General features: G+C 42.6%; 1 protein-coding gene across 2 annotated transcripts; it reads right to left on the bottom strand.

Annotated features, from left to right (window-relative positions):
- Nucleotides 1-3,548: 3,548 nt before the first annotated feature.
- LOC133546903 (zinc finger protein 180-like) lies at nucleotides 3,549-12,211 on the bottom strand. Of its 2 annotated transcripts, XM_061892745.1 has the most exons (3): nucleotides 11,795-12,211; nucleotides 10,786-11,052; nucleotides 3,549-5,204 (listed from the first exon to the last, which is right to left on the bottom strand). In XM_061892745.1, exons 1-3 carry the CDS (start codon nucleotides 11,895-11,897, stop codon nucleotides 4,021-4,023), a joined length of 1,554 nt encoding a protein of 517 aa, XP_061748729.1. In that variant the 5' UTR covers nucleotides 11,898-12,211; the 3' UTR covers nucleotides 3,549-4,020. The 2 variants fall into 2 exon arrangements, with proteins under 2 accessions (XP_061748729.1, XP_061748731.1); XM_061892747.1 differs by lacking the exon at nucleotides 10,786-11,052.
- Between the last annotated feature and the right edge of the window lie 456 nt (nucleotides 12,212-12,667).

Here is a 12,667-nt window from a genome sequence, read left to right as displayed (position 1 = left end):
ACGTCACACTGAGCCCAGCTTTACTACTCTCACTTTCAACTCATACATGTTTGTTTACTCTGGACTGTAAGTGTGTTGGATGCACCCTCACGTCACACTGAGCCCCGCTTTACTACTCTCACTTTCAACTCATACATGTTTGTTTACTTTGGACTGTAAGTGTGTTGGATGCACCCTCACGTCACACTGAGCCCCGCTTTACTACTCTCACTTTCAACTCATACATGTTTGTTTACTTTGGACTGTAAGTGTGTTGGATGCACCCTCACGTCACACTGAGCCCAGCTTTACTACTCTCACTTTCAACTCATACATGTTTGTTTACTCTGGACTGTAAGTGTGTTGGATGCACCCTCACGTCACACTGAGCCCCGCTTTACTACTCTCACTTTCAACTCATACATGTTTGTTTACTTTGGACTGTAAGTGTGTTGGATGCACCCTCACGTCACACTGAGCCCAGCTTTACTACTCTCACTTTCAACTCATACATGTTTGTTTACTTTGGACTGTAAGTGTGTTGGATGCACCCTCACGTCACACTGAGCCCCGCTTTACTACTCTCACTTTCAACTCATACATGTTTGTTTACTTTGGACTGTAAGTGTGTTGGATGCACCCTCACGTCACACTGAGCCCAGCTTTACTACTCTCACTTTCAACTCATACATGTTTGTTTACTTTGGACTGTAAGTGTGTTGGATGCACCCTCATGTCACACTGAGCCCCGCTTTACTACTCTCACTTTCAACTCATACATGTTTGTTTACTTTGGACTGTAAGTGTGTTGGATGCACCCTCACGTCACACTGAGCCCAGCTTTACTACTCTCACTTTCAACTCATACATGTTTGTTTACTTTGGACTGTAAGTGTGTTGGATGCACCCTCATGTCACACTGAGCCCCGCTTTACTACTCTCACTTTCAACTCATACATGTTTGTTTACTTTGGACTGTAAGTGTGTTGGATGCACCCTCACGTCACACTGAGCCCAGCTTTACTACTCTCACTTTCAACTCATACATGTTTGTTTACTTTGGACTGTAAGTGTGTTGGATGCACCCTCACGTCACACTGAGCCCCGCTTTACTACTCTCACTTTCAACTCATACATGTTTGTTTACTTTGGACTGTAAGTGTGTTGGATGCACCCTCACGTCACACTGAGCCCCGCTTTACTACTCTCACTTTCAACTCATACATGTTTGTTTACTTTGGACTGTAAGTGTGTTGGATGCACCCTCACGTCACACTGAGCCCCGCTTTACTACTCTCACTTTCAACTCATACATGTTTGTTTACTTTGGACTGTAAGTGTGTTGGATGCACCCTCACGTCACACTGAGCCCAGCTTTACTACTCTCACTTTCAACTCATACATGTTTGTTTACTTTGGACTGTAAGTGTGTTGGATGCACCCTCACGTCACACTGAGCCCAGCTTTACTACTCTCACTTTCAACTCATACATGTTTGTTTACTTTGGACTGTAAGTGTGTTGGATGCACCCTCACGTCACACTGAGCCCCGCTTTACTACTCTCACTTTCAACTCATACATGTTTGTTTACTTTGGACTGTAAGTGTGTTGGATGCACCCTCACGTCACACTGAGCCCAGCTTTACTACTCTCACTTTCAACTCATACATGTTTGTTTACTTTGGACTGTAAGTGTGTTGGATGCACCCTCACGTCACACTGAGCCCCGCTTTACTACTCTCACTTTCAACTCATACATGTTTGTTTACTTTGGACTGTAAGTGTGTTGGATGCACCCTCACGTCACACTGAGCCCAGCTTTACTACTCTCACTTTCAACTCATACATGTTTGTTTACTTTGGACTGTAAGTGTGTTGGATGCACCCTCACGTCACACTGAGCCCCGCTTTACTACTCTCACTTTCAACTCATACATGTTTGTTTACTTTGGACCGGCTTTGAGATTGATTGCAAGGTTTGCAGTATCACCAACAGTGACCCACGTGCCATCAAGGCACTTCAGTGCTAGCAGTGGCGTAAACGTCCAAAGAGTTGGAGAGGCTGAGAAAAAGAGCACCTTGCTCATTGCAGAAAGGTCCTGTCAAGCAGCTTGTCACATTTAACAATCTGATGTTGAGGTTATTTGCTCAGTTTACGGCCAGACTACACTGAGCATGCCGGATCTGGTCAGCTCTGAGAATGTAAGCCCGGTCAGGCCTGGTTAGTATTTGGATGGGAGAGTGAGCGGGAATACCATGTGCTTTACGCCTTTGGCAATGCACCCTTTTGCTTTTCTTACAACGCTTACAGGAACTTGCCATACTTGTGAATACAGCTACATATTGCTCGTCCAAACAAAACCTTGCTCTTCTGACAGAAAAACATGATACAACCTGCCTCTCATGTGATTCTACCATGTTGGCAAAATACAAACACACAATATATTGACATATATAACACATAAAACATGGAATTAGAAGTGAACAGTACCCATCCCTACCAGCAAGTGTTGTTGTACTGGAAACTAATTTACAAACACAACTTCATCACACACAATACTCCACTGTGGAATTGTTCTTATATTAAAATGAGAAACAAATCCATCTTTGTACAGCAATGGTTTGAAAAAGGCATTTGGTCGCTGATGCACTTATTGACTGATAAAATATTTTATTACTTGAATGTTTCATTAAGTACGACCTGCAAACAGACAAAATATTTTAAGCAATTATAAAGGCTTTTGTTCAAAATATTGTGATTCCTGTAAATCTTTTTTTTTTTACTTCTTTACTATTTCTTCTTTACTGTATTTTCTCTGGAACAAAAAAAAAAGAAAATACCCATAATTTGAAAGTTTCCATTCTTCCAAACGCCAAAGGGTTAATTTAAGAAAAAAAGCCCCGGATTGATAACTTTAAATAATTTTTAAGATGTTGTTTTGCAATTGAAGACAACACTTGTTCGTTCTGCGATAGGGAAACAAAATAAACACTATATTTTATGAATGAAATGAATGAATGAAATCCCTGTGAGACGATGTACAATATCGGCTTTTCCCTGACATTCCAAACTTTGATTGATATTAATATTGTTTTGGGGATGTTGAAAAAGAAAAAAAAAAAATGTCTAAAACACAATAAGGGATCTTTCTGTGTGGAGTTTGCATGTTCTCCCCGTGACTGCGTGGGTTCCCTCCGGGTACTCCGGCTTCCTCCCACCTCCAAAGACATGCACCTGGGGATAGGCCCCTCCCACCTCCAAAGACATGCACCTGGGGATAGGCCCCTCCCACCCCCAAAGACATACACCTGGGGATAGGTTGATTGGCAACACTAAATGGTCCCTAATGTGTGAATGTGAGTGTGAATGTTGTTTGTCTATCTGTGTTGGCCCTGCGATGAGGTGGCGACTTATCCAGGTTGTACACTGCCTTCCGCCTGATTGTAGCTGAGATAGGCACCAGCGCCCCCCGTGGCCCCAAAGGGAAAAGTGGTAGAAAATGGATGGATGGATGTTTTTAATTCACAAATGTATGTTTGAAAAACAAAACCATCCTTCCACAAACAATTCAGACATTTTCTCTCACTTTTTATTGCATAGAGGTCTGGGGACATACATTTAAAATAATCACAACACAATTATCATAATACAAAAGAGAGTAATAAAGATAATAATAAAATGGATTACAGATTCCCAACAAATGATTCATAAAATCACACATTTTAAAATTGTATAAAAGACAACTGTTTAAATGATGTATAAAGTAAATAATAATATGCTTCCTGAAGTGGTCCAGAAGATGTTTCAGATGTGAACCAGTACATATGTATATCATATAAAGGTGATAATCTATGGGATTATTAACAATTAGAAGTACAAATAAGTAATAATTTTATATTTCAAACTATGTAATCTATAAATGTAAAGATCATATTAAACAGATTGTTAGACAAACAACAATGTCACACATGTTATATGTGCTGATGTTGTTAGAAAGTCAAAATGAAAGTCTGGACAGTTTATTTCAAATCCTGCAGTTTCATTTGCTGCTGCTGTTCTCACCAGCACACTTGTGTTTCTTACACTGGTACTTAGAAGACAATCTTTCACCACACACACTGCAACTCAACACTTTCTCTCCTGGGTGTCTTCTCATGTGTGCTACAAAGTTTGATCGGTCACAAAAGCTTCTGTTGCAGATTGAACAGGAATGCGATTTTTTCCCAGTGTGTGTTCTCATGTGTCTTTTCACATCTGTACTTCTTGTAAAACCTTTACCACAGATTGAACAGGAAAAAGCTTTTTCACCAGTGTGTGTTCTCATGTGTCTTTTCACATCCTGACTTTGTGCAAAACCTTTACCACAGGTTGAACAGGAAAAAGGTTTTTCACCAGTGTGTGTTCTCATGTGTACTTTCAAATTGATACTTTGTCTAAAACCTTTACTGCAGAGTGAACAAGAAAAAGGTTTTTCTCCAGTGTGTGTTCTCATGTGTGTTTTCAGACTACAATGGTATTGAAAGGTTTTGTGAGAGTGAGAAGATGTGAAGTGAGTGTTGTCAGTGTGACATGTCTTATCATCTTTAGAGTCTTCATCATCAGTGTCAGGAGAGTGTGACGTTGTGTCCTCACTATCTGATAGTGGAGCTAAGAGCTTGTCTGCTTGTGATCCTCCACAGTGGTCTCCATCAGCTTCTGTTGTCATGTGTTGTGTTGAGCTGCTGCTTGGAGGCTCCCCCCCTCCCCTCTCCTCACTTTCACCTTTCACCTCATCATCTTCACTCTTCACAGGGACACCAGTCACTGGGAACTCCTCCAACCATTTAGGCTGACTGATGCCCTCTTCCTCCTCTTCCTCTTTAATGTGCGGCGGCTCTTGGTCCTCCTCTTCCTCTTTAAAGTAGGGTGTCAGTGGGTCCTCCTCTTCCTTTTTAATGTGAGGGGTCAGCAGGTTCTCTTGCTCCTTAAAGTGAGGGGTCAGTGGGTCCTCCTCTTCATTTTTGATGTGTAAGATCAGTGGGTCCTCCGCTTGCCCTTTAATGTGAAGGGTCAGTTTAACATTATGGGTCTGTGGCGTCTCGCCTTCCTCTTTAATGTGGGGGGGATGTGGCTCCTCTCCTCCCTCTTTGCTGTGCTGGGAATGTGGTACCTCTTTTTTCTCGCGTATGTTGGGGGACTGTGGTTCCTTCTCCTGCTCATGGGGTAGAGGTTCTTCTTCAACGTCTGCGGGACAGGAGAAAACAAACATTCTTTAGAAAAGTCCAGCTTTGCTCAAATCAAACCAAATCAACTTTACTTATAAAGCACATTTAATATTTACCACAAAGTGCTGTACAATAGACAGGTTAAAAGATAACACAAGGGAAACTAGCAAACACACCACAACACAAACAAAGCCCGATAGATAATAAATAAAACATAGAAACAGGTTCACAGCAGGTGCATAATGGGCTGCCATAGCAAAATGGAGATCACAGAATGTTAAAGGCCATGGAATAAAAGTGTGTTTTTAAGAGTGATTTAAAAACAGGAAGAGAGGAGGCCTGTCTAACACTCAAAGTTAAGTTGTTCCAGAGCTTGCGAGTAGCAGCGGCGAAAGCTCTGTCACCGCTTAGCTTCAGCCTTGTGTAAGAGACCGTCAACAGCAGCTGACGTTACTGCCCCCCCCCCCCCATTATCTAAGGGATCAGGTGGGGGTGGGGGGCGTGTTCAGCAAGGCCGAAGGAGGTCGGAGATGTATGTTGGAGCGATGTTGTTTAGACATTTGAAAACAAATAGTAGTTCTACTAATTGATTCGGTAGAGCCCAGGGAGCCAGTGAAGGGACGCTAGTATGGGGGTGATGTGCTCACGCCTGTGGGTCTGTGTTAGCAGACGAGCAGCAGAGTTCTGCACGAGCTGCAGGCAGGCGAGGGAGGCCCGGCTAATGCCTACATACAGAGCGTTGCAGTCGTCAAGACGAGTCGAGATAAATCCCTACGTACAGTAGTTATAAGTGCCGAGGGGAGGGAGAGCGACTTGGACTAAACAACATAAAATCACAGGGCCAACACTGATAAACAGACAACATTCACACTCACATTCACACACTAGGGCCAATTTAGTGTTGCCAATCAACCTATCCCCAGGTACATTTCTTTGGAAGTAGGAGGAAGCCGGAGTACCCGGAGGGAACCCACACATTCACGGGGAGGACATGCACACTCCACACAGAAAGATCCCGAGCCCGGGATTGAACCCTGACTACTCAGGGCCTTCATATTGTGAGGCAGACGCACTAACCCCTCTTCCATCCTGTAAACTCTGCTGGTACTATTCCAGAAGAGAGGCTACTATTGATAATGTTAAGGACGCTTGATCCAATAGTAGCAAGTACCTCCTTAAACAGGTAAGGTGGGAGGGCATCTGCAGGAGAACCAGAGGGCTTCAAATGACTAACCGTGTCCTTTAGAAAGGAAAAGGACACCGGCTCAAACTGATGGAAAACAGAAGAAAAGTGCAGAGGAATAGAAAGGTCCTAGGAAAGCTGAGATAAACTGGCTCTAGGTGACACAATTTAGTCAGTGAAAAAGTGGACAGAATTTTCACAGAATTCTGAAGAAGCATCAAAACCAACAGATTTGGGAGCATCAATGACAATGCTAATGGTCTTGAACAGAACTCTGGGGTTGTTACAGTTAGAAGCTATAATCTCAGATAGATATTTATTCATCTTTGCTGGAGGACAACATGCTCTCTTTAAAAATGGCAAAAGACACATGCAGCCTGTCTTTTTTCCATTGTTCTCTCTGCTCTCCTACATTCGCGCCTGGCCGCACGAGTGATGTCATTCAACCAGGGCTCAGGTGTGGGTTTGGCGCGGCGGAACTTGAAAGGAGGGATAGTATCCAGTGTTTGTAAACAAATAGAGTTGAACCCAGAAACCAACTCTTCAGTATTCAGACACACAGAGGCTGCAGAATTATCATCACAAAGATTCTAAAAAATGGAAGAGAAAACAGAGCAGGAGACCAAGAATTAAACATGCGAGAGCGTTGAGGCGGAGCGCACAATGTAACGGACACTGAGTGGGAATATCAAACAGGATCGGCATATGATCAGAGAACACAGCGTCGCAAACCATACGAGAGCACTAAATGGAGTTTATGCCTGCGTTCATGTGTGGAACCACACACAGACTGTACAAAGTTAAATGAGTCAGGAAGCTCCTGGAAAGCGACTCGTCTGGGCTTAGGTGTGAATATTAAAATCACCAGCAATAAGGACAAGATTATATTTAGGCAGGATTTCAGCCCAAATTTCAGAAAAGTCAGTTATAAAGTCTTTGTGGTACTTGGGTGGTCGATGGACGACGGCACACAGGACGACATCAGAAAGACCCAGTTCAAACATGCACAGTTCCAAGCTTGAAAAGGAGGATTGCAGGCGTATCAGACGGCATTTAAATTCATTTTTAAAAACCACTGCTAATCCTCCTCCTTTTCGACCAGACGACCGCGGAGAATAAACGTAGGAACACTCTGGAAGCAGAAGTTCATTAAGAGGGGCGGACTCACCGGCTCTCAGCCATGTTTCCGTCACACAGAATTGGTCAAGTCTGCGGGAAGTTCAGGATAATCGTTTTGTTTGTCAAAGATTTTGCGTTCACAAGACTGAACCTGGCAGGGGCCACCACGTCCAAGGCCGCAGCTATTCCAGGTGGGGCCCGACAGACAGCCCGCAGGTGGCGGGAATCCACCCCGCGCCTCCGGGGGCGGGGACAGCAGGAGCAACGGCGGCAAGTCTCATCCTCCAAACCAACGATATAGGAACAAGCCAGGAACCAATGGGATCCAGCGAGCATGGGTGCAGGAGGAGACCGGATACCGCACCATTCCTCCTTCGGGAAGCCATGGGAAGCCGGGCCAGGAGTGCCCTAAATTTCACCAGCTGGCCGCCACGTTTACCACGGCGCCGGAGACACTGCCGCTGGGGGAGAGGAACCAGGGGGCGGGAAAGGAAGGCAGGAATCCATGCAGGTGAAAAAGCTGACTTGGACCCCAGCAATTACACAGTCGATGCTTGTCCTGGACTGTGGCGCCGGGGAACCACACAGTGATGGAGGAGGTGAGGATGGACTCGATGATGGCTGAATAAAACTGCACCAGCATCTTGGTCGGCACCTTAAGTTACCTCAGCTGCCGCAGGAAGTACATCCTTTGTTGGGCCTTCTTCGTCATACACAAGCAGTGAGCTGACAGAGACGAAAATAGACGCAAACAACACAAAAACGAACAGAGCTGACAGCGAGACACAGCAGGCCAAAGCACATACTAGCGCCATCTTTGAAATACCTAAAACTCATTATTATATCAACGATCAGAGACAGAAACTCTTCATTTAACATAATGTCCTTGTTTGATGCTTCAAAACAGCTCAATTAACACATAAAAAGGAAAAGTGAAATAACAGACGGACAGGGCTTTGCTGTTTGTAACACACACACACACACAGCAAAATGCGCTAATGTTAAAAGCTAATTAGCCTTCACCTCAAGCCAGGACTGCAAGCGAGCTGAGCTGCTGTTTGTTTCTAGAACGTCAACGGGCTCATAGTGATGTTACTAGTACAAACCTTGTTTCCATATGAGTTGGGAAATTGTGTTAGATGTAAACATAAACGGAATAAAATGATTTGCAAATCCTTTTCAACCCATATTCAATTGAATGCACTACAAAGACAACATATTTGATGTTCAAACTCATAAACTTTATTTTTTTTGCAAATAATAATTAACTTAAAATTTCGTGGCTGCAACACATGCCAAAGTAGTTGGGAAAGGGCATGTTCACCACTGTGTTACATCACCTTTTCTTTTAACAACACTCAATAAACGTTTGGGAACTGAGGAAACTAATTGTTGAAGCTTTGAAAGTGGAATTCTTTCCCATTCTTGTTTTATGTAGAGCTTCAGTCCTTCAACAGTCCGGGGTCTCCGCTGTTGTATTTTATGCTTCATAATGTGTCACACATTTTCAATGGGAGACAGGTATGGACTGCAGGCGGGCCAGGAAAGTACCCGCACTCTTTTACAACGAAGCCACGCTGTTGTAACACTTGTCTTGCTGAAATAAGCAGGGGGCGTCCCTGATAACGTTGCTTGGATGGCAACATATGGTGCTCCAAAACCTGTATGGACCATTCAGCATTAATGGTGCCTTCACAGATGTGTAAGTTACCTATGCCTTGGGCACTAATACACCCCCATACCATCACAGATGCTGCCTTTTGAACTTTGCGCCTACAACAATCCGGATGGTTATTTTCCTCTTTGTTCTGGAGGACACCACGTCGTCTGTTTCCAGACCACAGAACACCTTTCCACTTTGCATCAGTCCATCTTAGGTGAGCTCGGGCCCAGCCAAGCCGGCGGCGTTTCAGGATATTGTTGATAAATGGGTTTGGCTTTGCATAGTAGAGTTTTAACTTGCACTTACACATGTAGCGCCCAACTATAGTTACTGACAGTGGTTTTATGAAGTGTTCCTGAGCCCATGTGGTGATATCATTTACACACTGATGTCGGTTTTTGATGCGGTACTGCCTGAGGGCTCAAAGGTCCGTAATATCATTGCTTACGTGCAGTGATTTCTCCAGATTCTCTGAACTTTTGATGATTTTACGGACCGTAGATGGTAAAATCCCTAAATTACTTGCAATAGCTTGTTGAGAAATGTTGTTCTAAAACTGTTCGACAATTTGCTTACAAAGTGGTGACCCTCATCCTTGTTTGTGAATTACTTAGCATTTCATGGAATCTGCTTTTATACCCAATCATGGCACCCACCTGTTCCCAATTAGCCTGCACACCTGTGGGATGTTCCATATAAGTGTTTGATGAGCATTCCTCAACTTTATCAGTAGGTATTGCCACCTTTCCCAACTTCTTTGTCACGTGTTGCTGGCATTAAATTCTAAAGTTAATGATTATTTGCGGGGAAAAAAAAGTTTATCAGTTTGAACATCAAATATGTTGTCTTTGTAGCATATTCAACTGAATATGGGTTGAAAATGATTTGTAAATCATTGTATTCTGTTTATATTTACATCTAACAGGATTTCCCAACTCATATGGAAACATGGTTTGTAGTTGACTGGGAGGTGTTTATTATAATTTGGGGAGAGTCCGCTGCCTGATGCTTACCTGCTAAACACCTACCTGCTCATGACGACGGTGGACCACTGACTCCTTGCGCTCTGAATACACACTGCTGATTGGCTGTTACTGCTCTGAATATGAACTGCTGATTGGCTGTTACCGCTCTTTCTGTAACCAATCAGATGGTTTTGTGGGTGGGACAATGCTGGGTGCTGTGTAGAGTACTGACAGGGACAGGCATAACGAAGCGGAGCAGCTTGTTAAGGCTTTAGGTTAATATGTTCGTGTGGAAACTCATTCGGTACACCTCCGAACCAAACCGAAACCCCCGTACCGAAACGGTTAAATACAAATACACGTATACACAAATACATCCCTAATCTTCACCACTAAACCTTTGAAATATGCTGACATATGTGCTGCTAAGGTAAATAAACAGTAGCCATATTGAATGTTTGCCTTCATTTGACCACGTGAGGTAAGGAGGACGGCCTCTAGGTCACATGGTTACACCCCAGCAATTACATTGTTGATGATTGATGGGCATTCATTTTTAAATGTTGGTGTTAAAAAGCAAGTTTATTTTCATCTTTAGTCCTAAATGTGTCCCCCGGATGAACATGTGTCACAAACATTTTATTAGATGATATGTGTATGTTGTGCTTACTTGGACTGTGATGAAGCTGTGAGGACTCAGGTGGTTTGTCTTCATGCTCTTCAGTCTTCACAGAGACAACAGTCAGTGGAAACTTGCTGACATCAGCCTCCTCCTGCCCTACAGGACACTCTCCCTCCTCTTCCTCTTTAAAATAAAAGGGCTGTGAATCCCCCTTGTCCCCTTTAAAATGTGAGGGCTGTGGATATTCTAAAGTGAAACTGTCCCCCTGCAGATGAGGGAGACATTCTTCTTGGTGTCCAATCAGCTGATGGATGTCTACAGGACACAAACAAAACACATTTTAGCTCCTACATGCTAAGTATTAAATCGTACATGAAATAATGGGCTCTAGCTATTGAAAATGTTATTAATCAAGTGTTCTACGGGAAATGTTTCCGATTAATTGAGTAACTGGATAAAACATAGTGTTGCTTGGTAAAAGACGAACTTAAGCGACTATAAGACACTTCACTTAATAATGAACAGTCAATTGGTTTGAGATGGTATGAGATCAAGATGTCATCTTTAGAGCAGGCTGTTTTTTCAATAATCAATGCAACATTAATGGCTGCATCAACGAACACCGACATGAAGGAAATAGCAGGTCAGTATAGCTTTGACACACATATATAACTTGTCAAACCTGCCAGCTAGCAGGCTAGGTTTACAGCATCAGTAACCATGGTAACTGACTCTGAATTTGTCTTACCTCTCTTATTTTTGGAGGTAAAACTCTCGAGCTTTCCATACTCAGGACTTTGCACTTAACCTGCTCTCTGGAATATTCCCCCGGTGACTGTGTGAGTTTTGTGTAAACATGTTGATACACATTGTTACAAACATCAACCTCTCATAAATATTGTGTGTCTGACAATGTCTCCTTCTTATGAACAATGTAAAACAATCAGTGCATCATCCTCACATGACAATTCATCTTCCTACAGACAATCTATTGAAGAATAGTGTGAATAATGAAATATAAAGTTGGTAAAGATGTGAGAGTAAGAAGTAAACAAACCTGTTCTGTGCAACACAACTTGATGTTTTTCATGTTGTCGCTCCTTCTCCTCTTTTGTTGGACAAAGTTCCTCCTCGTACTCTGCTGTGGTTCTTTGGCACATTTTCACACAATCACAACACTTTACACTCACACTTGATCTTTACTTAGTGATGTGTTTTGATCACTTCTGCCTCTCTTTGTTAGCAGCTAACAAGCTAAGCTAACTAGCAAGTTAAGTTAGCTCGAGAAACGTCAAAGTGCGCTCAGACTAATATAACCGGATGCAAACAGTTATTAACGATGTTTACTCTATTTACTAGAGTCTAATAAATGACATATATGTGTACATGGAGGCACAGATTAAGAACACTGAACTGTGACGACTGCAATAACGTCTTCATCGTCAGACGCCATCTTGCTTTATCCTCGCCGTGTTTGGTTCGCGCTCGGTGTTGTCAGATCTCGCGAGAGAAACAAGTAACCAGCTCTTTTCCAAATCTCGCGAGAGGAATAAGTACAACCAGCTTTCCACCCCCGGTAAAACTATTTTATTATATACTATTTACTTCTTGTGAAAATAAAAGTAAACTCGTCCATTTCAAATTTTCCCCCCAAAAAACAGAACACATAATACTTATTTCCGTGAAAATATTCAAATATTTAAAAATGTTTTGAAACAAAAGTAGCATAAGGAAAGAAAAACAAGAAACAAAATTAATATTACACTCATGATATTATTTTTGTTTTTGATGGTAATCGTTTTTATAATGTATTTTAGAATGTGGGAGGTTTTCATGTTCTTTTAAAATTTCCTTTGTCGTTATTTATATTATATCCATCAATCTATATATCTGTATATCTACCTCTCTCTCTCTCTCTCTCTCTCTCTCT

This window comes from Nerophis ophidion, unplaced genomic scaffold, assembly GCF_033978795.1.
Source record: "Nerophis ophidion isolate RoL-2023_Sa unplaced genomic scaffold, RoL_Noph_v1.0 HiC_scaffold_48, whole genome shotgun sequence".
Lineage (NCBI taxonomy): Eukaryota > Metazoa > Chordata > Actinopteri > Syngnathiformes > Syngnathidae > Nerophis > Nerophis ophidion.
This window is presented reverse-complemented; position numbering and strand designations above follow the sequence as displayed.

What these genes read in the sequence shown, in the direction of transcription:
- LOC133546903 (XM_061892745.1), bottom strand. Translation starts at nt 11,897, where the DNA reads ATGTGCCAAAGAACCACAGCAGAGTACGAGGAGGAACTTTGTCCAACA. An exon ending in AGTTGTGTTGCACAGAACAG is followed by an intron (nt 11,053 to 11,794) that starts GTTTGTTTACTT and finishes TGTGTCCTGTAG; the next exon opens with ACATCCATCAGCTGATTGGA. An exon ending in ACAGCTTCATCACAGTCCAA is followed by an intron (nt 5,205 to 10,785) that starts GTAAGCACAACA and finishes CCTGTCCCGCAG; the next exon opens with ACGTTGAAGAAGAACCTCTA.